The following is a 22745-nucleotide window of genomic DNA, read 5'->3' on the forward strand; positions in this document are numbered from 1 at the left end:
TCTTATTTTGAGTTTAAGCACTTCACAAAATCAGCATCCAACTAATCTGTTGACTGTTTCAGAAAACACTATTTACAAGGAATCACAGCCTTGAGATTAACAAATAATTTTATAATAAGTATATGCAGTCACAGTTGGAAGGTTCAAACACTCTGTTGCTAAAAACACTACAAACTTGGACAGAAACTGTAAGTAAGCTACATAACTTTATAAACCGATTTTGATTGTTGCTGATATGAATGTGATGAGGTTCCAACATAGGCCTGTGTTAAATTAAAATTTCAGCAGACCACAGACATACAGACAATACATGGAACCACAGAATGGTTTGGGTTGGAAGGAACCTTAAAGATCATGTAGAACCACCCCGCCTGCATGGGCAGGGACACATGAATCAGAACATACTCATTCACTTCCACAATACTGAATGCTGAACCAATTTTGGTTGCTAAACAGAAAACTGTTTACAGCTTCTGCTCAGCTGTATCCTCTAACAAACAAAAAATACCCCTTAATTTCAACACTAAACCCAAGATAATTATTGTCATCAGGTGGTCAAAAATTGGCAAATGCAATTAATCTATACCTTTTCATGAAGTTTAAGAAGTAAGGTAAGCAGTTGGGTCATCACCTGCAGATGCGATTATCTTCCAGTGTTTCAGGTAGGTGTATTTTTAGTGTACAGATAAAAAAAATGACTATGCCACATCACAGAAGTGTCAGAATGTCACATTTTGACAATTCCCACAGACTGACTTTGTATTTCTGCATCCAGATTCTCAATTTCTTATGCTGATAAGAAGTTTCTTGGCTTGTTAGTCAGCCTAAGTCAAAGGAAGAGGTTCCTAACAATGGGAATAAGCAAAGTGTGGCCAGCAGCTTAGAAAAGAGATACTGCCTAAATAGAAAAATAATTTTTACTGGAGAACAGAACAAATCCCACTCAGATACACTGACATAACAGATGCAGAGCTCCACATTAGCAGAATGTAAAATAATCTTGTTGAAAGGTTCTTTCCCTTTCTTGATCAAGATTAATCACATGGGTTCTTGTATTAATCAAACAGGGCAGATTGGGACATGTCAGGAGATTTAGTAAGTTCTGCAGAGTTTTGGTTCCTATTGTTGTGCTAGTTCCTCACGGTTATTGTGATATCCTGGCTCTGGTGTAGTACACAGGAGATTTATTACAGAGCTCATTACATTATTTTGATACACTTTAATTAAAATATTAATTAAAGAGAACTGTAACAAGGGACCTGGAATGTGTTGTGTGAGATCAGCTCCACAGAATGACATGTTGCTTCTCATCTTCTAGACTTCTAAGCAGGGCTGCCACACCAAGGTAGGCTCTTGACTTTATCTGTTGATGGAGACAACATACTGGCTTTTCCAAGGTTGTTCCTAAACGAGAACTATATGGGCTTTTTGCCTTACTTGTAGTAAACTTCAATTTGTATCGGTTAAGTCCTAGAAGTTTTCAGGGATGTAAATCTCTGAATTAGAAGTTATGATTCACTAATAATTATTTTAAAATTGCAGTAGAAGAGTATTAGAGCAGAGGATATGCAGCAAATGTATCTTATTCTTTTATACAGCCCTGTCCCTCTAATAGAAGCTAATAATGAATGGGTTCAGAAATACTCTCCGTTGTGAATAAATCTCGCAAAGACTGACAGCAGGCATGCTCAAAAAAACCCCAACCAACCAACCCAAGAAGTTGTAAAGGTAAATTACGTGCAAATTATAATGTGGCTTCCCTGTGGATTTCACAGTCTTTGGAAGAGATACAAGTGGCAATGCCTGGACATGTACACACACATGCACATATAAACAAAATTAGGCCTTCAAATTATCTATAGTAGAAATTATTTGGAACAGCATAAGAAACAGAGCTCCTAATCATCTTCTAAAAGCATAAATACTGAATGAAAGCATGTGTTAGATTTGAAACATTAACTATCATGTTCTTTTTGAACTCCAATAGTATACTAACGGATGTGCCAGAAAAATATCAAAGCACAGACAACATAGAATGCCCACTAGCAAAAGGGCACATTATTGAACGTGGCTTAATGGGTAAGGTGCACTGAAACTGAATTTGATCTGGCTAATAAAAGCAGCAACAGCCATATCATGGAATATCCTCCAAATGTTCTAACACATAAAGGAAAAGTTTAAATTATTGGCATTGTTTTGCTAAAGAACTAAAAATATTAATTTCTACATTTCCTTGAAAGAATTTGTCAGCTTGGCCCTCCCTGTTACAGAAAACTTAGTAGAGAAACATTCCTCCTGCCCTCTTCCTAAATTACATTATTGGCATTTGTGTTTCCAGCTGGTGCCTGCTGGCAATCCTGTCACATCTGTGGGGCTTGCCACTACCCATATTGCATGCGTCATGTCAAGTGCTCAGAGTCACAGGTTGGCGGAGGTTGAAAGTGACCTCTGGAGACCACTCAGTCCACAGTCTGGCTCTGTCTTCCTAACACACTCCATCAGCTATTTATACTCTGAGATAAGGTCTTTGCTGACCCTTCTCTGCTTCAGGCTGAACAGTTCCAGCTCTCGGCCTCTCCCTGCCTGGCAGATTCTCCAAGTCCTTATTCATCCCTGTGGTGCTTCACTGGATTTGCTCCAGTAATTCCGTATCTCTTACACTGGGGAACCCAGAATGGGATGCAGTGCTCCAGATGTGGCTTCATACCATGGATGTTTAATGAACTACTAACCTCTAATGATCTTAGCAGAAGTTGTCATTAAGGATTGTGAATTAAGAAGGCTTACAAAGTTTTTGTTAAATCAAATTAAGACTGATTCAAACACAGGCTCGTAACCTATTGTAACACAGCAAGCATGCACCAAAAAGAGTAATTTCCAATGAAGGTGAAGCTTGAATTCCTCAAAAAGATCAATCATTTCCACTGCATTTTTGCTGTGAAGAAAATACAACAGATACATCTTAATCACTGTTTGTGGCACCTTATTACACAGCAGCTAGGACAATGGAGATGACAGAGGGAAACCACCATAACTGTAATGCAAGTAAATATATAGAGAGTAAAAACATAGGAAAAATATTTAATGAAAACAAATATTCCCTTGTCATTCATGCAGGTCTGTCATTAGTTTTGTATTTTTAAGGAAAGCCAGAGTTTCTTACGGTATCATTAAACAATTAGAGATCAGCACTGACAAAATTTGGTGTAAAAAAAGAAAACACATTTTGTCACAATAGAAAGGTTCACCAGTCTACAAAAGTGTTTATTGGCCTATTTCTGTTGTTTTATTTTTACTGATGAATATAGGAGTAGAATTAATTTATCTGACAGAGTTCTATATGTCAGATTTAGGCTGTCCAATAGAGAAATAACTTTGCATTAAGAGAAGCCACATCAGAAGAGAAAAACATCAGATATCTGATTGCCTGGAAGAGGTAATTTTGACATATTCACATAATGGTATAAACCATCTGTTTATATGTTGATGCCATACATGTTAATGCTGGTGATGGAAAATTTCTTCCTGATCCTGTGGAACACAAATTGACACTTTCAAATGTAAATATATCACCCTTACCTTTTGCAAACATTAACAAATGTATTACAACTACCTTCTCACTAATTTTCAGTAGCAAACAAGCCTTCATGTGATAATTACTTGGAATTTATACCCTTTTCTACTATTTCTCAAGCACATCTTTTGCTTTAAATTACACTATGGCAAAAAAAATAAATAATACAATTCACAGTTGGATGAATTTCCTCACCTTAAAGATCACAAAGCAAATGAAGCAAGACAAAAATGCTCCCTGCAGAACCCAAACACTCCAAGGAACCACTGTGGCTTTGAAATAGATGGCTCTTGTGGACTGGTCCTTTAGCAGGCTGCTGGGAATGGCTGAGAGGCCATCTGACAGTTGTGTTAGAATGAAGAGAAACAGTGTTCTCCAGTAGCTATGGGAAATGCTAAGATGGTATCATTATGATGCATACAGAAAGTCAAAGGTAACAAGATATTATGGATGCATCTCATTTTGTAATCTGCCTTACTCTGTACTTGAAAACCAGCACTTGAGGCTTTGTACATGTTGTACTAGAAAAGGATGTTATGGATCAGTGATTTTTTTTCTTTGTAGTATTAAAGCTATGCCTAGTGACACTCATTTTCACAAGAGTACTGCTCAGTTCATTCATGTAAAAATTCCCATTTGCATTCTAAATTATCTTTTTGCTGTAAGTAACAAATCCATTTATAAAGATTTAATAAGATCTCTGAGTAGGTCTGGAAGGCTAGCCTAGCTAACCACAGTAATGACATGAATATGTTTTTTAAAAAAAAAATTACATTATTTTTATATTAATGGACTTGCTCTAAATCTTTACCTCTTACAGATAGTTTCACACAATCTTTAGAAACCCCTGTATTTTAGAAAACAAACTCCTTTCTAGGTATTGTGAAATGAAAGGAGCATAACTTTTTTTCCCATTTAAAATATAGAAAATTAAGATTGTGTTATGTGATTTTCTACATATTAGTATTAAGGATCAATACTAAAGGATCAAATATGAGTCAAAATTAACCAAGTTTGCACTAAGGTGAATCATCGGCACGGTCAGACTTAACAGTACCTTTTCAGTTTCTCTCTATTCACTCTGGCATTTGATTTATTGTTTCCTTCCTCCATCCTCCTTTTAGTGAATGCTGATCTCTGAGGCTGTTTGGCAATGTTCTTTAACTGACCATCCTAACTCAATAGTACAGCACCTGCCCCATCAGGAAAAAAAACAATCCTCCCAATATTAGGCAGACACTGCTTATAAAGCACACCGATATCCTCTGGCATAGCAGAAGACTTTGCCAGCCACCTCACAGGCAGAACAGGCTCCAAGATAGCCAGCAAGGGCTAACAAAGAACACCAATGGCACCAGCTGGTGTGCTTGGGCACTTGTTGCCCACCCTGCAAGGCACAGCCAGGCAGACTTCTCATCCAGGGAGCACCCCTGATTCACAAGCAGCCTTCAGAAGTCTGACTAAACTCCCAGCAGGCAGAAGTACAATTAGAACTTCGCTATAAAAAGGAAATTGTGGAAATGGAGTTGCCTTCCATTTTTTTCTTAGCATCAAATATATACAGGTATTTATTTGGTGTATTTGTTGTTCTTGATAGCATAGTTCTTTTTCTGAGAAATGACAAGTTTTACTGTGTAAAAAAAGCTGCTGTTTGTCTGCTTTTGGAACATACAGTGACAGTAACTTCCAGGCTGAAATTGGTCTCTTAAGATCTTAGGACAGCAAAGGCTTGGAAAAGTCTGAGAATACAAATATCCAAATCTTACCAAGTGTTTGGTTTGTTTCTTAGCAGTTCAGCTATTTCTTACTATTTGAACTGCTCTGTGTCAACCTGCACCTTTTCTCCAGACTTCCTGCACTGTAGGGCGATACTACAAGAGTAAGGCACAGGTAATATTTCAGCATGGTGGGTGTCAGTGGAGGTACAAGAACAGGGAAAATAAAGAATGACACAAACTGCAAAACCTAGAGGCCTCATGCACTGTTTGTTGTCAAACACTAACAGCCTAGTTTGATGTTTCTGAGAGTGATGTAAAACACAGAGTAACCTTTGCCCATTCCTTACTCTGGAATTCCCATGTACCAATTGCCACTGAGGCAGAGCAGCTTCCCTGGGATGGCTGCCAGCACTGTGAGTACAGCTTGCTGAAAATAACTTGGTGCCAAGAAGATGCAAAGGGCAATCACTTAAAGGGAAAGATGGCCTCAGAGGATTTAGCACAAGAAGACTACAGCAACAGTGAGAGAGGAACACATATATTTAAAATGAGAGCTAAGCAACAACTGCAAAGCAACCTTGGCAGTTTCTAGAACTTATTTCATTACTTACAATAATTTCAGGTGCCTGTAGGCAATTTTATTTTAAATTTGTACTGATTTCTTCAGAATGATTAAGAAGCTGGAATCTAGACAGAGGTGTAGCCTGATTGCTGATGTGCTAGTGAGAAGACTACAAGATAATTTTGCCAAATTCATTTATTTACGAACAAATGTTTATTGGGAGATGAGGTAGAGGCTATGTAACTGCAGTGCTAACCTTGTCATAGCAGATTAAAAGATAGCAAGGAAGACATTAAGAATGAGGCACATCCCAGAAAGACTTGAACTGTTAGATGGTTTGACTCTTTGAAATAAAATGCTGTTAGAGATTAGTTGCCAGAATATTAACACAGAACTTACGTAAAACACATAAACCAGCAAGGCCAGGTTGATAAAACAGGAGAGCAGGATTTGGCTTGTTATCAGACTCAAAGTATAAGCTGAATACAAAACCTGGAAAAAATTACTACTTTCTTTATGTAATATATGCAACCCACTTCCATACAGGGAAGATTACCATAAAGCCAAGTAGACTTCTCTTTGCACTTTTAAGAAGGGAATTTGATGTATATCTGCTAAGTTTTCTGTACTGAGCAGGTTTTCAAAACTCCTTAGCAGGTCAATCATCCATCATAGATCTGATCTTTCATCTTTTGAGTGCCTGCTACATGCTGATTTTTTCCCCACATCTGTATTTAAAAACTCACAAACAAGTAATATTTTATACTGTGATAAAATTTAGGATATACATATATTTCAAATCCACATATGTATTCTGTCAGTTCTCCAAAATAACCGTTGAATAAATATTCTATAGAATTTCTAAAAATCTGATACTGGTACTATGAACTGGTATTGTCGAGACCTGCAGAGACATAGGAATTTGCTCAGTATTCAAACAGTCCTATATGCAAAACTATTCACATGATTAAAAGCAATGTTGGAGATCTAAAACATTTAGAGTATTTAAAATCACCATTCTCCACATGAAAAAAAAATGCCTGGCCATATTAGTGCTGCTGTGGAACATATCACTTGCAGATACTGCCATCATGAGTTTTCCTTCACACATTAGGTAAAATTGCCATAATAAACTCTCAAAGATTGTGTGAATGGTCCAGATATTCACACGTAATGAGATGTCACACAGTAAACTAATGAGGTTAATACATGTTCTGAAATATAGAAATTATCCTCATTGCTTCTTGTTTCTGAAAGTTAAAGTTTCCAATACTCTTCTAAGATTTTTTTTCTGTTTTATCATTCATCCTCAAGGATGAATACGTTCCAGTACTCCATAAACTAGGACTATACCTGTTATACATGTCTTGTTGTCTCAATTATTCCTTTTAAACACGATGATTTATTTGAAAAAATGGAAGAAATAGCTCTTGCTTTTGGAAATGGAACTGTTGAGGAATATGATAGTCCTCAGTTTCTTAGCAACTCATTTTGAAATTTCAGAGACATCTCCTATGCAAACAATCTTTATCATGATGCTGGCAATAGTCTTTGTGTCATCAGGATCATGAAGATTCTGATGAAGAAACGCATGAAAAGTTGGACACAAACCCCTGGTGACCCTGATGGTGAGCAGATTGTGTATTTCTGTGGGCAGCCACTGTAGAAATACCGGAGGTCAAAAGATGAAGACTTGATGGAAAGAAGGAGAAACAATTATGAAAGAGGCAATATCAGGAATTCTGCAGTCAGTATCGGATGTAGGAAGATGCATTATTAAAGATTTAAGATGGCAAGATCCAGTGCGATATCCCCCCGTCATTCTCCGCATCCACCCTTTTCGTTTGTTCCTCCTCCGCCCTTTCACTCCCTTCCTGCCCATGTAATGCCAAGCAAAGCCAGAGCTTTTGGGTCAGAGAAGACAAACTCTGTGAGGGAGATTCTGGCTGAAGCCTTGGCTGCTGTGAGGCTGTGGGAAGGTGCACTGCTCCCAGAGCTGTGGGATCAGAGAGCTCAGCAGGCTCTGCTGCAGGGGTGCCTGCAGGGACACAGCTCCGGCACAGGTCCGGTTTCCACCCTGCCTGTGCCTTGGGATCAGCGGGAAGCGCGTACAGTTCGCGTTCGGTGTGCGTGTGCTAGGTGAACTGAACCCTTAATTTTTACCCTTTAAAAAGGAAAAAGAATCAAATAGATGCTTGAAGTCATTCTATCCTCAGCTTAGGAAGAACTCCAACCCCCTAGGATACAGAGCAATTTTCCATAGCAAATTATTTATTCTATGAAATGACAAATTTCCATAGTAGAAGACTGTCAACATAAACTGCTTTTACAAATGTTTGGTTGTTCTGAAAATAACTAGATTCATACCCAGGGAACAGAAGACCTAAATATTAAATTTAAACACTAATATTTGAGTTAATAAACTTTCTGAGCTAGAAAATCTGGAATGACAAAAGCTTGAATCTCCAACTCTTAAAAGGCATTTATTCACATATAGAGAGATTTTTTAAAAGTAGCCTTTAATACATTTGCATTTCCTGAGGTTCCATCTGTGGTGAACAGAGATGTCTTACTGATCTGATTAACATGCTACACACAACATTTTCATACTCTGCTGGTACTGCAACACCCTGTGCAACATAGAGCAATAGCCTTAAATAATCTCTTAGCTCAATACAATTTTTCCTAGGTTAGCATTTCATTTGGTATGAGTCTGAACATGATATCATGTTCCTATTTGGGATCTGAAGTCTCTGAGACCATCTCTGCTTGCCTTTCTCCCTTTCACTCTGTTATCACTCATCATCAGATATGTCTCATGTTTCTTGATAGCTGAGGATATACCTCCCCCTTACTCCTGCCTACGCTCTGTCTTAAGATAATGCACAGACTCAGAGCTCAGGAGAGTGTAGTTGCAATGGTCCGTGATCAGAAGAACCTCTTCCTTTTGATATTTCAGTTTTCTCAATTTCAGTTTTCATTAGCGTATCCTTTTATACCAGGCTCTTCTAGAACAGTGTATACCACTGCATGCATAGAGCATGAAAAACGTCTTATCAATTCTTATACAATACATGATAATGTCACAACTTAGGCTGACTCAATTTCGTATCTGACTGGGCTAAGACCAAGGCCATTCCCTTTTACATGACTGACTTCCCAAGGAGTTCCTCTTCCAGCCCAGAGGGACTGCAGGAGCACTGCCTGAGGTTGTTCATGGCAAGTTGCAGAGGGTCATTAATTAGTAAACCACTTGTATGCTCAGCAGGTACTTGACTCTGAAGGGCAGTGAGGGCAATTTAAGGGACCAGCTGAAAATTACACCACCACTGGTGACTTCAGTAGAATCTAGGGACTCTTCATAAAAGCTTTTCTGATCTTTGTCATGGAAATCTGCAGATATCCTACACCTCAGACCAACCTATCACTCTCTACAATGCACATTACTTGCTGCCAGCACTGAGGAATCTGTAGTGTGCCAAATGTGAGGGTAGAATATGTCGAATCTCATCTCCTAACAGAAATCACAAGAACTGTGTTAATAGCGTTATTCGTATCTGACTTTTTAATCTAAATTAGCTAGAACAATTTTTTTTCACTCTGCTGCACTCAAGTGGCACTTCTCTGGAGAATTCAGTGGTACCATGATTCAGATCCCAGTTTGCCACAAAGGCTGACTTACAATTCTGACTTTATAAACTAATTATCATCTCATATATTTGCAACACGGACAAGAACTCCCTGGTTTGTTCAAAGGTGTTGAGAGTTGCTTGTGTTGAACTTAATAAAGTGTAAAACAGTTTAGGTAATGAAGAAGTTGTTACCTTCTGTTGTGACTAATTTTCTGTCTGCTACTAAGAGAAACAGCATTAGTTCCCATGCCAGAACATATAAATCAGTGTGGTGAAAAGGTAGTTTTTAGACCAGTATTCTCAGGAGAAAATTAGGGTAACAGAGTCAAAAAGGAGAAATATCCCTTTAATTTAATCTTTAAAAAAACGTCTCTAGAAATTGAGAAAGCAGCTCAGAGGCTTTTGAAGTTCTCCTAAAATCAGAGATGAAGAAGGTCAACTGTCTAAGTGCTGTCAACAAATGGCAAAGGGTGGCTACATAAAAAGGTGCAATGTGAAACACAAATTGACATTAAATGCTTTATGCTTTATTCTTTTATGAAACCTGAAATAGTTTTTGCAAGCACACAGAAAGCAATAGCAGTCAGCTCCAGCTTGTTCACATTAGTGGTAAACATCATTAAAAGTTAAAAAAAGGATTAGTCAAGTGATACTTTGTGGGTTGTACTGAGACCAAGCTGCAGTTGGCTATTAGATGGTCCAGATGAATGTGAAGCTGCCCCCCAAGAGGCTGTCTGACCAGCTGACACGTTTAAACATTATAAACCTTTTATCATATTAGTGGATTTAAAATAATGTCTGCTATAGTGCTTAAGCAAAACAAACCCAAAAAAATGGAACAGAATCCCACAAGCCTTTACTTTTAAAGACTTCTTAGAAAAGTCCTCAAGGGTTGAATTTGGGGTAAGAAAGAAAAGAATAATACATCTGTGGTGCATGTGCAAGCCTCTTTTTTAAAAAAAGTATGTTTGACAGATGAAAAGCTGTTACCGCTACAAGGAAATCTTAACACAAAGAAATAATCTTTTAAGCACTATATAGTTCTTACATAAACAAAGCATGAAGTGCTGTTATTTTTTTTCCCCTACTTATTTTCCAAACAAGGACCAAAAGTGGTACTAGGTCTATCAGGAGGAGGGTGAGAAGAAGATTGCTGAAAGATTTGGAAATTCAAGGTATCAGTGACTTGGAGTTTTCAATTCAGGCACTATAAAATACAAAGATCTAAGCAGATTTTTCAAAATGGTCCCTCAAGTGGAACCAGCTTATCAGTCACCTCTGCCCACTAGCTGGCACCCAAAGCAAGCAAAGTGGTAACCCACCCTAGGAAATCCAACACTAGCAGAGAGGGAACTTGAATGTTTTCTCTCATATCCTCTAGAGAGCACTAACCACAGGCTGTTGGCTGCTCCTGTCTGAGGTAGAATGGGAAAACATTTCCCAGGCAAGCTCTTGTGCACAGCAATGTTTCAGATCTGGCCATTTCAAGCTTTTTTGAAAGCCTGACCAATTTTATCAGCTTTGATGATGATATGTAGCATGAGCTCCCTTCAACAGCCTCACATTGCACTGCTTTTTGTTACCATACTATTCCAGAGGTTGTATTTTGGTAGTGGATATTACTATTATTATAGATACAGTTTTGTGATTCAGAGACAGGATGTTACAGCCTTACTACATGAAAAATATCTTGTGATACAGTGCAGCACATGTTGATCTCTAAACAAAATCACTATTTTCCTGTTACTCCTCAGCTTTTAAAATTAATACTTCCACAGCTGTGTCATTGAAAGCAGATCATGAACTATACTGAAAACAAGTGAGATCATCCCCGTCTGTATTAGAAATACATACTCTTTTGCAGAAGCTAGCATGCTAAAAATCAAGGTTGTGATTTAAAATAAAATCTGGTGAAGTTTGTTTTTTTGTTTTGTTCTCCCCTGTAAGAAAGGGAAGGAGAGAAGGGAGCTTTAGAGGGTAATGGAAGGGAAGGAATGCACTGCAGCTTCTGCAGAGCCACCAAAAGCAGCCCAATGGTACCACAATGCTGAGGGAGTTGTGGAAAACTAGTATGAAATAGGGATGATGAAAGGCTAATGAGCCTAAACTCTGATCTAACTGGTGAAAAGAAGGAGTGCTTATAAATCTTGAAAGCTCAACAGGTCTGCTCTTTCACAGATATAAATTGATGGAGTCCCATTCATCTCAGTGAAACCATGTCATTTTACACTCTCACACACCAATCCAATTTGAGTCTGCTTTTTATCTTTCAGTCATTCTGCTTTTCTAAAGCAGCTCTACAAAAACAAAACCACTGAGCACCTAAGGAATTTGCTTGGTGAGGAAATACATTCCAGTTTTATCTTTCTCACTAGCACTTGTAGGTTGTTCAAGAAAATCAAGGGGTTTTTTAGCAAGACAATTCTAGAGTTTGGAAAATATATTTTCAGTATAGTAGTTCACTTGCTATAGTACATTATTTTCTACTTTATTTAGTATTGTTAGAGCATTTTTAAGAGGGTTTTTTAATAACAGTGTCCTTAGATTTGCTAAAACAAAAAGCAAGTCACTTGAACAAGCAAAGCTCCATCCTTTCCTTCGCTGATGTGTACAAGTCCTCCTTTATTAATCAGGACTAATTATTGTTTTCCTGGCTGTCTTACAGTCTTCTAATGACCATATTGATTAAACTGGAGATACACTGCCTAATTAAATTTATGATGGCCGTTCTGATGCCACTTGAGCATTGCTATGAATAGACACTCTGATATTATGGCAGTGTACGAAACAGAAGCGTCAATGGGTAAGTAATACAGAGCTGAGGCATATCCCAACATTTGAAACAGAAAGGGACAGCAGCCTGTTTCAACATGGTTGTCAGTTAACACAAAGCCAGAAGTGTGCTTTCTCCACCTCATGCATCTGCTTTCTTCTCCTTCTGCATGTCTGTGTGAGGTCTTCTCCTCCTTCCCAGCAGCCGGACATGCAGAAAGTCCTTATTCTAGCTAACCTTCTCAGAGATTTAAAGCCAATTATAAGTGGTAAGTTAAGAGAAAGGCAAGACCAAATGTCAAGTCTTGTCCACTTTTAGTGCACTTCCTGTGCAGCTGCATACATCAGTAAAGCTCACAGAACTGCTGCACCCTCAGTTTCTCATGGGAACTGGTGCTCTTCTACAGAAATATTAAGCAGACGCTGTCCTCCGGTGTCTAAACAGAGCCTCAGTTCTCGTTCTGTACCAGAATCATCAAACATAAAGGTGAAAATAGCTATACCCTTTGGATGACAGCTGAATTCTTGGGAAAGTATTAAGGCTTTTCCTATCAATATATGTTCATTTCTAAACAATGGTAACCACCTGGGAACTGTCATCTCTCTTTCCAAGGGATGAGTCCTTGCACACTAATGACAGCTCTGCCACCCTGTATTAGGACAAGTCCCAGAGCTTATCAAGTCTTCACAAGCAATGTAAGATGTGTGCTATGGGCAAAAAGTTGGGAAAGGGGAAAGGGAATAAGAACATGAAAGTACAGACCCTTTTGTTCAAAAGGAATAAAGGGCAATTTCCCTTTATTTCCCAAAGGAAGCAGAAGTGATTACATGGTAGCTCAATATAATTCTCCAGGAGTTCTCTACTTGAGGTTTCTTAATTTCACTTTTACAGATGTGTATTTCTCTGAGCCATCTCTGAGTTGCTGCATACTCAGTCAAAACATGCTGACCTCCCAAAAAACTAACAATCCTTGGAAAACTAACAATCGTCTTTTCCAAAACATTGTTCCTACATACAGATGGGTTATTATCATAAACTGCTACAAACAGCCATGTAGAAAATTGTGCACAGGTCCTGAAAGCAGAGGTCCCACAAGTGTGTTTTTATGCCTCTGTGACAAGTAACTAAGCTTAGTCTGACAAGAAATTCTGTGCTCTAGTTTTAAAACCCTTACACTGCCGGCATTAACACATGCCATACTGAGGTATTAGTTGGTGAGTTTTCTCATACCAGAAATTTTTGTGGGTAACTAGCATAAACCTACCAACTGCAGAAAAAAACCCAAACCTCTGCAACTATCTTCTTCTAAATATTTGTTTCTTATTTTTAAAATAACCTACTCGAAGGTAAATAAATCTTGCTGTTTGTGTCTGCATGCAATTCTTCCTTAGATCAACTATAACAAATTTGTCTCTGTGTGTGACTGGGAGAATCCTAACTGCTCATCCCCATCAATTAAGAGGGAGAGATAATCAGCTATGTTTATCTGTCTAGGCAACCTGGATGTCTTATTTGGCTGGATAATAATCTAGTAGATGTGTATCATGTACCACCATAAGACTGTGTGGCTTAAAAAAGTAGCTAAACCGAGTTCTCACTCAGCTCCCACTAGGAGAAAGAACGGAGTAAGAAAATCGAACTCAACTAGGCCTTTTTTAGTAGTTTAATTTCTATAGTTCAACACTGTTTACCTAATAAAATTATAACTACAGAGTTTTCACTTTCTAAGAACAGAAGAAGAGAAAAATGGATATAAAAATTGCAGCACTGAGGGACTGCAGATACCACTCTACTAAAGGTGTGCAAAAGAAATGCTCAAATCAGTTGACACTTTGGGGGGGGCAGGGGTTGAGAATTTTCTCTACCCTAAACTCTTCACTTACAGTTTTCCCACTGAAGCCTGGCTTCTGGAACTGTTCTCTCTTCTTTTTGATCTGGCTCTGATTTGTTAATTTTCTACTTTAAAACTGGAAACTTTAAAACAGATAGCTATCACTAGCCCAGATCTGAGCACTGTGAACCCTAGCAATCTATCTCCTGAATCCTACAATCTGTTACCAGAAAACAAGAATAAGTTCAGAGGTTCAACAATTGTTTTCTAATGCAATTCTCTTGGAATGGCACTGTAGTAATAGTAAAAAACCCAACAAAACAATTAAAAGTGCTCTAAATAATTTTAAAGAATATACAGAAGAATTTTTTTTGCTTGAAAAAATTTCCAGAATGTAACTAAATAAATCGCCGTACATGCAACAAATAGCTTCTATCTCTCTAGTTTTTAAACAAAGGTTATACTTCAGACCTGATAAATTCCTACTAGTATCAGAAAACACCTTATTTGCTTTCTACTCACCTTGTGTGAACCCACAGAAGAAGGCTACCTGCTGCCCTCATCTGACTGTGTGCTGGTACCTGGCTTTGTGGTCCAGCTTTTCAGCTACCATTGTTCCTCTTTAGCTTCCCAAATTGATGCATCTCATGTTGTCCAGAGAAGGCATAAGCATCACAACTTCTGCACAGTTTTTTTGACACTTAAGCTGGACATCTGTGTCCCAAGGCCCCCAGAGTATAAACTTGAAATAGCCTTGGTTCCACATCCCAACGCTTGTGACTGAGAAGTGCACTTTTCACACTAGATGTAAACCCAACATTTCACTGAAGTATAAAAATTGATGTCCTTACAAGGGTAAGCCTGCTTTCTGGCTGAGGAACAAGAAAAATGAATGCTCTAATTCCAAGCTAAGGAGTCCCATTTTCCACCCAATAATGATCTAGGAGTAGAAATACTGAGCCATCGTTTCATTACAAAACACTTAATTTTCTTCTGGCAGATGGTAGGACCCCAGCTGTCCCTTCCACTTTCACCCTGTGACAAACACATGGAACACTGTAATACTTTCAAGCACAAAAATGGAGAAAAGATGAACACTACTGAGTTGCTAAGAATGCTCATGTACACGGGAATGTGTTCCTGACTAACCCAAATTATTTGTTTTTCTCTTAGACCAACTGTGTCAACAGCTTCTGGCCTTGTATCTAACCTGATTACAGGACAGATTAAGTTTTAAACTTTCCTTATGATTATATAAAGAGGTGTCAGGTTTTAGTCTATTGACAGTGATGACTTGGTTAGTAGCTGGCATTTCTGCTTCATACAGCTCCTACAAAGGAAATTACCAGTACAAAAGAAGATTATTTTTTTTTCCCCTGTGAGACTGAAATATCACAAGAAAACCATATAAATGTCATAAAATATCAACTTTCAGACTGTTTCTCATTAAAATATGCTTCAACTATTGGTAGAAGAACCAAGAGGTAAGTAAAAAGGAATGACTGAATGTCCCAATTATATTTGATTATTGCAATGAAGGCACTGGAAAATCAGTCTGCTTCAATGACCTACCTAGAAGTCTGGTAAGGGAAAGCAGAGGACTGGATTTCAGAAGGGAAAAGCACATCAACAGGAGGAAGGCAAGGAAACAGCTGGTGTTATGATGGTATGTTTATACACTACTTTACAGAATTAAGCATTTCATAGTTTAAAACAGTGATGTGCAAAACACTGGCTCAGACTCAGCAGAGTATACCTTACTCTGCTGGAATCACTAGAACTTCACTGGCAACAACTTTTGTCCACCCTACGGAAATAAACTCAGAATGAGCAGCCATGCGTACTGCGTGAAACTTCTGCAATACATTTATTTTTTTTTATCAGACAAACGTGTCAGTAAGTGTTTCATCCACTGCAGAAAGGCCAATCTTAATTTGTATTTTGTTCTCAATGCTGAATTGAGAATGTTTCAAGAGCACTGCAGATACACTTTTCTTACTAAAATAGAAAAGCAGTGTAATTTCCTCAGATGAAGACCACTTAGCATATTTACTACTAGTATCACCATTAGTAGTTGCTACAAAACACAGATGCAGCAAAATGTAGATGACAGAGCTTAAAACCTAAGCTTCTCTAAAAATTGTTTATCAAAACAAGTGAATAAGTCAATTCTTGGAAATTATCATAAACAAATATCTTGCAGATTGTCTTTTGGAAACTTGGATATATTTATGTAGTTACAGAGCTGTTCCTTACAGACCAGGCTCCAGCCTCTAAAGAGTGAGGATTCCCCTTAGTCAAATTTACTCATTAATCATCTCACAAATACTATATAAACCTTTCTAAACCCGGGGCTAGAGCAGCAGTGCACTGGTTGTTGAAAACAGCTGGCAGTTCACATAGTAAGCCTGAGGAGGGCTGGGGAGGACAGAACGCCACGGACATTACAGAATAACAGTGCGACTAATGAAGATAGACTTTGGGTTCTTGGATGATATGGAAAAAAAAAACAACAAACCTCAAGTATCTCAAAAGAGATGGGGCATTAAAGAGTTTATCTCTGACAGGCCTCTTTGTTTCTGCAGTGAAGATACAGCAAAGGAAATGGAGGAGCTGCAGTTATGCATTTGCAATACACAAAGTCCTTGTTTTCCCACTAGGCACTGCAGAATAGCAATTGTCCATTCACAGCACATAGCACATCCTCTGCATTTCAGAGCTAATATTTTTGCAGTCCTTAAGCTAGCATGCTTCAGCCAAGTGCAGTTCAGTTTTGTAACCCTTTGAGGTGCACTGCACGAGGTGGGTGTGCTCATGTTCTGTTCCTTGTTACACAAACTGCTTTTTCAGGTATAATTTTCAAACGAAAAGATTTTCGAATTGCAGAGGGTTTATAGTTACAGCAACGCCTCAAACTGAGCTGTAAAAAGTCTTGCTTCACAAACTGTGAAATTATGAAGATTGCTAGTCATTGAGCACACCTGTATATTAACCCAATCAACAATGGAAATTGGCTGTGCTGGCTGAAGTGATTAAGACCACTCACACACACAAACACACGAGCTCTGACAAGTGGCTCCTCCTCTTGCATGCTAGAATCACACTCCTGAAAACAATGTTAGTGTTATGCTAGCGTTGCTTTCCTTCCCTGCAGCACACCCTGTCAGGCTGCAACACTCACTCAAGGCAGACAGACGCACCAGCTCGGACATGAATCGAACCTAGATGCCCCCAAACAGACGTCAGGCTGCATTACTCCAACTTCCAAGCCAATTTCCACTTTTCTCTGTTGACGTAGCAAAAGCTATCTGAAACCTGGAGTTGGTGCGAGACTGTCAGCTTCCCCCCTTCCCACTGACGATCCGCTTAGAAATCACAGCGCGGTCTGCTTCTTTATTTTGAACTTCTGAGCCCAAATTAAGTAAAGCAACCTTAGCAGGTAGTAAAGAAACCAATGTGGCACTTGCGCTCCTAAAAACGAGGCTGATACCGTTTTCTGCTTGAGCTGTTTATTCCCGACTCTCTCTCTGCTCTCTCAGACAAACTCACAGCTCCCTCAGGGTAAGAACGAGTTTCTGCTTTCTCTCCCCTTCATCTAAGCCTGCCGAGCCCCAGGTCTCCTCTCCTGCCACAGAGCAGTAGGAGGACATAGGAAAAGCAATCCCACTTTCCTCAGTGGGGTCAGAAAGGACCCACAGTGACAGCTTCTTTCCGCAACCTTCTTTCGCCAGCAAAGGGTTAAATCAAAACAAGTTAAATTTTTCATCTCGTTTGAATAAAGGGGGAAAAGGGAGGAAATTCAAAAACCGGTTGCTGTAGAAACAATCACCAGCACAGATCTTTCAGACTAAACGCTAGTATTTACCTCCCTCTCCCCCTCGGCATCTCAGTTCACCTTCACAACCCGCCAGGCTGCCCCTCTCCCGGGTGCGCTGTACGTACCTCAACCATTAAACAAGACATTTAACCATAGTGGCAGCTCTGTGACCTCTGAACGCCGCGGAACCTCTGAGCGGGGCAGCTTGCTCATGAAGGCTTGTGTCCCGCAGAGGCCAGCAGCTGCATCCAGGAGCGGGGAACAGAATTGAGTCACGCAACGGCAAGAAGGAAAAGAGAAAAAAAAAAAAAAAAAAAAAAAAATTAAAAGGGAAAGAAAAAAAAAAAAAGGAAAAGTAAAAAAAGAAAATAAGGAAAGAGATTAAAAAAAAAGAAAAGTAAAAGCCCCTTCGCCCCCCCCCCACCCCGCACAGCCACCTGAGGGAGGGAAGAGGCTGAGGAGCCGAGCGCGCAGTGCGCGCGGGTGCGGAGCTGCCGCCGCTGCCCGCGCCCCCGCAGCCAATCCGCGCCCGCGCTGCCCGCGCGCCGCCGCCAAGCCCCCGCGGGTGACGCGCCCTCCCCTCAGCGGTGACGTCAGAGGGCTTCGCTTTCCCTCCGCGGGTGCCGTTGGTTTCCAACGGCTGCTGGGGGGGGCGGTTGGGGAGCGGGGCAGGGCTGGGGCAGCCCCGGCGGCTCGGAGGGTACCGGGGGCTTGAGTTACCTGCCCTGGGCGCGTCTGGGGAGTTTGTTGTCCTGAGAGGTACCAGAAGGATCCGACATCTCATCACAGAAGGCTAAAAATACGCTTACGTATAGTGTTCTTAAGTATACCCAAGATGTTGCCCAGCGAGGGCTGGGTTATCCGTGTGGGTTGTGGTGCAAAGTCAGACCTGTTTCTGTCTTTGCCCTGGAGTAAATCAGGAACTGCTGCTCTGAATCCAGAGGTGTCACACCCGTGTCAACAGGGTGAGAGAGATGAGACTGAGACTGCTGTGCACGTCCCTTTCTCAGCCAGCACCGGCTAGATGGCAAATCAGCAAACTTCTTCCTTTGCCCCATCAGAGCCAGGGCTGCAGTCACCCGTAAGGTCAGACACCCCTTGGTTCCACCAGCAGATCCCAGCCCAGCTGTGGTCACCTACCAGCTCTGCCGTGGGCACCACCACACAGGGCTTTACTTCGTGCCAAACTCCATGTCAAAATGCAAGAGGCAATGGAGAAGCCTGGCTCCCTGTATCACCACATCAGTGTCAAGGGAGGAGCCGTCACGCAGCTGAAGCTTCAAAAAACAAGCAACGTATGTCAAGGTCAATGAGCAAGGGCAACAGAGGCCACAACAGCACAAGATAAGGAGGTCCGTTGGCAACGATAACTGTTTAGTTATCTCCATCATTTTAATTGTATTGGTTTGCTCTTCTAGGTGTTTCTTTCAAAGAGATTGGCTTATGAGGCACAGTTCCTTCCTAAAAAGATTTTACAGTCTAACATTTAAACTTAAAGCACATATAAGTGCTTTTGAAAGTGGATAGGTTGATAGCTTCTGAGAAAGAAGTTTCTCCATGATCCACAGGACAGGTACAGACATAGCAGAAGTAACAGGAGCTTCTGTATGACCAGCAACTGATGCTACCAAAACATTACTCCAGAGAGGCCAAAATATTTAATGATTTATTTATTTTTTCTCACTGAAAAGTCTGTCTGTGGTAGAACTGCTAGCGTAATAAGCTTCAACAACAAACACAGATGGTGATGGTGCTGTAAATGCTGCAGCAACATATTAAAAGTATTAAATATGTTAGAGATCTACACAATCAATTAGAGCTCATTTAGTTCATCTGGCTGTGCTTAAAGAATTGTATGAAGCAATCTGCAATGCACAAATAGGAATATTATTTGTACTACACAGAAAATCATCATGTTCATCTTCACTCAGCATTGGTGAAGAGGCAGCTGAGTGGCACTTGGGGAACTGCACTTCAGGGACCTGTTTGGGGCATATCAGTTGAAAATGATCTGGAGTCTGTGCTGAGAAGGATCTGGAGGAAGGCAGAGATTGACATTGTTTAATCTGAAAAGTAAGAGTTTATAAGAATTATTAACTATGTAAAGGGTACATTTATCTAAAAAGAAACAAATGATACTAAAGTTTATTCTTTGTCCTGGAGACATTATCTGGCCTTTCAACTCTTGTTCAGCCTTCATGACAACATAGCTGCATCTGAGCTGGTAGTAAGTCTCAAACTGTGTTTGAGAAGTGATTAGGGCAATGCCCAAACTCTGGAAGGTTCCATCCTAGGAACATGGAATTGTAGATGATTAAGGTCCATGGCTTGGGCCTGTGTTGTGGCTCTGTTGGTTTCACCAGTGTCGATATAGGTAATTTGCAAGGAAGAAGGGAGTAATTTTTTTCTCCATATTCATTGTTCTTAGAACAAGTAAACTGCAGCAGAGGAAAGTTGTTTGACATAGGATAAACTAAAGATAGGAGAGTGAAGTACTGAAATAGACAGACCGTGATAGTCTGCAGTGTCCAGTTACTGGCTATTTTTAAAAGTATGGTTAGGCAACCAGAATTCCAGAGCAGTGTTGATATAGTTGAGCCTACTCTGGAGTACAAGGATAAGAGTAGATTTCTGAATGTCTATTCTAATTCAATTTTTTCAATTTTCTTCATTTTAGCATCAATCTTATTAGAAGATAATATAATTAGAATATAATAATATTACATACAGTATCCTGGTACATTTTCGTTCTGCCCAAAGCCTTAGATAGGTATTGTCTCTCTCCTGAAGAAGCCAGAGGTTACTTCAGCCCCCAGAAATCACATGGCCCTCTGAAAATAAGCGGTCACTATGAGTTTTTTGAGGTAGTTGCTTCCTGAGTGAAAAGTTGAAGAGGACTAGAAGCAATTAGAATTGCTGTTTCTTCTTAGACAAAGATAATCTCAAATGAATACATGCGTGTAAGGCTGGGAAGAAGACAAATGACTGTGTAGAGTGTTACAAGGAAGACCTTGGTTTCCTCAGTGTAGCCACATGCTTCCATGGTGGGGTGGAAAGGACTGCTGAGAAGAAACAGATTCCATCTAACAGAGAAAGGAGGAAAAACTTTAGCATAGATTTGCTAATCTGATATATGCTAAATGTCAGGCTGGTGACATGAGTGGCCTAGGCAAAAAAAGCTGAAAAAATGAAAACTATGATTATTTTAAAATATGTAATTTGAAGAAGAAGAAGAAAGCAAATCAACTGATGCTCAGGCTACATGTCTCTATCCTGCTGTAAAATGTATAAAAAATAATAGAAGGAGCTGGAAAACTCAATGCATGATCAAAATCACAACTGAACTGAGGTAATAGAAACATGGTAGGGTACAGTCACGTGAATATGCGACTGGAATATTAATACCGAATAGCACAGCTTGTTCAGGAAAAACAAGAGAGGAAAAGGTAAAGGAGATTATGCCACGTATCTCACTCAGTTGTTCAGAAAGCAGCAGAAAACATGTATTAAAAGTGTGAATAAGAATACAAAACAAAATATGATAGGCATTGTTGGGGGATCTGCTGCAGATCCAGGCAGATCAAGTGGGTAACTCTTTTTGTTAGCAATTGCAGGACTGTCTGAAGCAGAGATCTTGGCCGTAACAGGATATTTTAATCATGCAGCTCTTGGGAAGCTCTTGCACATGATAGAATAGCAGGCACTGTCCACAGACAGGCAAAAAGATACCTCCTTCCTAAGGCATCTTTCACTTTTTTCCCACCTCTTTATTTCTACCCCAGCCATCTTTAGGAAGGGCTCCAGCATGGAACCCAGGTTGCTCATCGTGTTACTGCCAATGACATCTGAGGCAGTTTAGTACATTCGGAGTGTGGGAAAAGATGCTACTTTTTCAAGCTTCTGCTGCTCCTGAACAAGTTCATGTTTGACTTTTCCTTTCCACATCCTTCAGCTCCCTCTGAAATTGCTCTGAAATGCAAGGTTGTAGATGTCACAGCAATTCCCAAGCATGGAAATTTCCTTAGGATTTTTCTCAGGGCACGAACATGTATATCTGAGGGTGCTGAAGACTCTGTGATGAAACCTGTCCTTTGCTAAGTCTGTTGCAGCTTTCTTTGTCAGAGGACAATAAAGGTGAAGAACTAGTGCAGAGGCACAGTCTTCCGTAGTTGTGAAAAGAAAGGAAGGAGAGGGTGGACAACCACAGTCAAAGCAGCATAGTGTCAGGGAGGTTGGTGCTTGTCCCACCGCAGGACAACAAGAGGTACTACTCCTCCTCTTGCATGTGAGTTTGTACGTTACACTGCATATGTTGTTGTTAGGAAACGTTTTAAGGCAGATTTCTCCAGTCTGCATCAGGTGAAATGGGTGGATAGTGACTAGATGTGAATGTCCTATGCCCGTTTATTTACAAATTAACACCCTCAGTTAGCTTTTTTGTCTTTTTACAGATGCAGTGAGTGTCTGGATGCCCCCTTGGTGCACTGTCTCTGGAACAGAGTCCCTCACAGTTCTTTTCTTCACCTAGGATCTGTGCAGCATTTGCAGTGTATTTACTGACAGCCTGTTTGATCTGTCAGGAGATGCTGTTGGCTGGTGATCAGCTGAGGTTCAGGGTTGTCTGGAATGACCCAAGGCCAGGACGCAAAGGGCAGTATGACTGAGACAATCGTGGAGGTAAGTAAGGGCATGATGTTTGTCAGAGTGAGGTGGTCCCCAAAGGAGAACACAGATTGCTAATGTGACTGTAGACCTCATTTAGCTGACTCATAAAGCCAGAGTGTTGTTGGATGATTTAGACTTCTGAGTTTGGCTTCATGTGACTGCTGCCGTAAAAA

General features: G+C 40.0%; 1 protein-coding gene across 1 annotated transcript in view; it reads right to left on the reverse strand.

Annotated features, from left to right (window-relative positions):
* PDE7B (phosphodiesterase 7B) overlaps window positions 1-18426 on the reverse strand; it is a 169379-nt gene extending 150953 nt beyond the window's left edge. Inside the window, exons 1-2 of the mRNA XM_051614723.1 lie at window positions 18345-18426; window positions 18033-18149 (exon numbers count right to left, since the gene is read on the reverse strand). Coding sequence (XP_051470683.1) covers window positions 18033-18053 — 21 coding nt within the window. The 5' untranslated portion in view covers window positions 18054-18149; window positions 18345-18426. The remainder of the gene's footprint in view (window positions 1-18032; window positions 18150-18344) is intronic.
* Between the last annotated feature and the right edge of the window lie 4319 nt (window positions 18427-22745).

The sequence above is a fragment of the Apus apus genome, chromosome 3 (assembly GCF_020740795.1).
Source record: "Apus apus isolate bApuApu2 chromosome 3, bApuApu2.pri.cur, whole genome shotgun sequence".
Lineage (NCBI taxonomy): Eukaryota > Metazoa > Chordata > Aves > Apodiformes > Apodidae > Apus > Apus apus.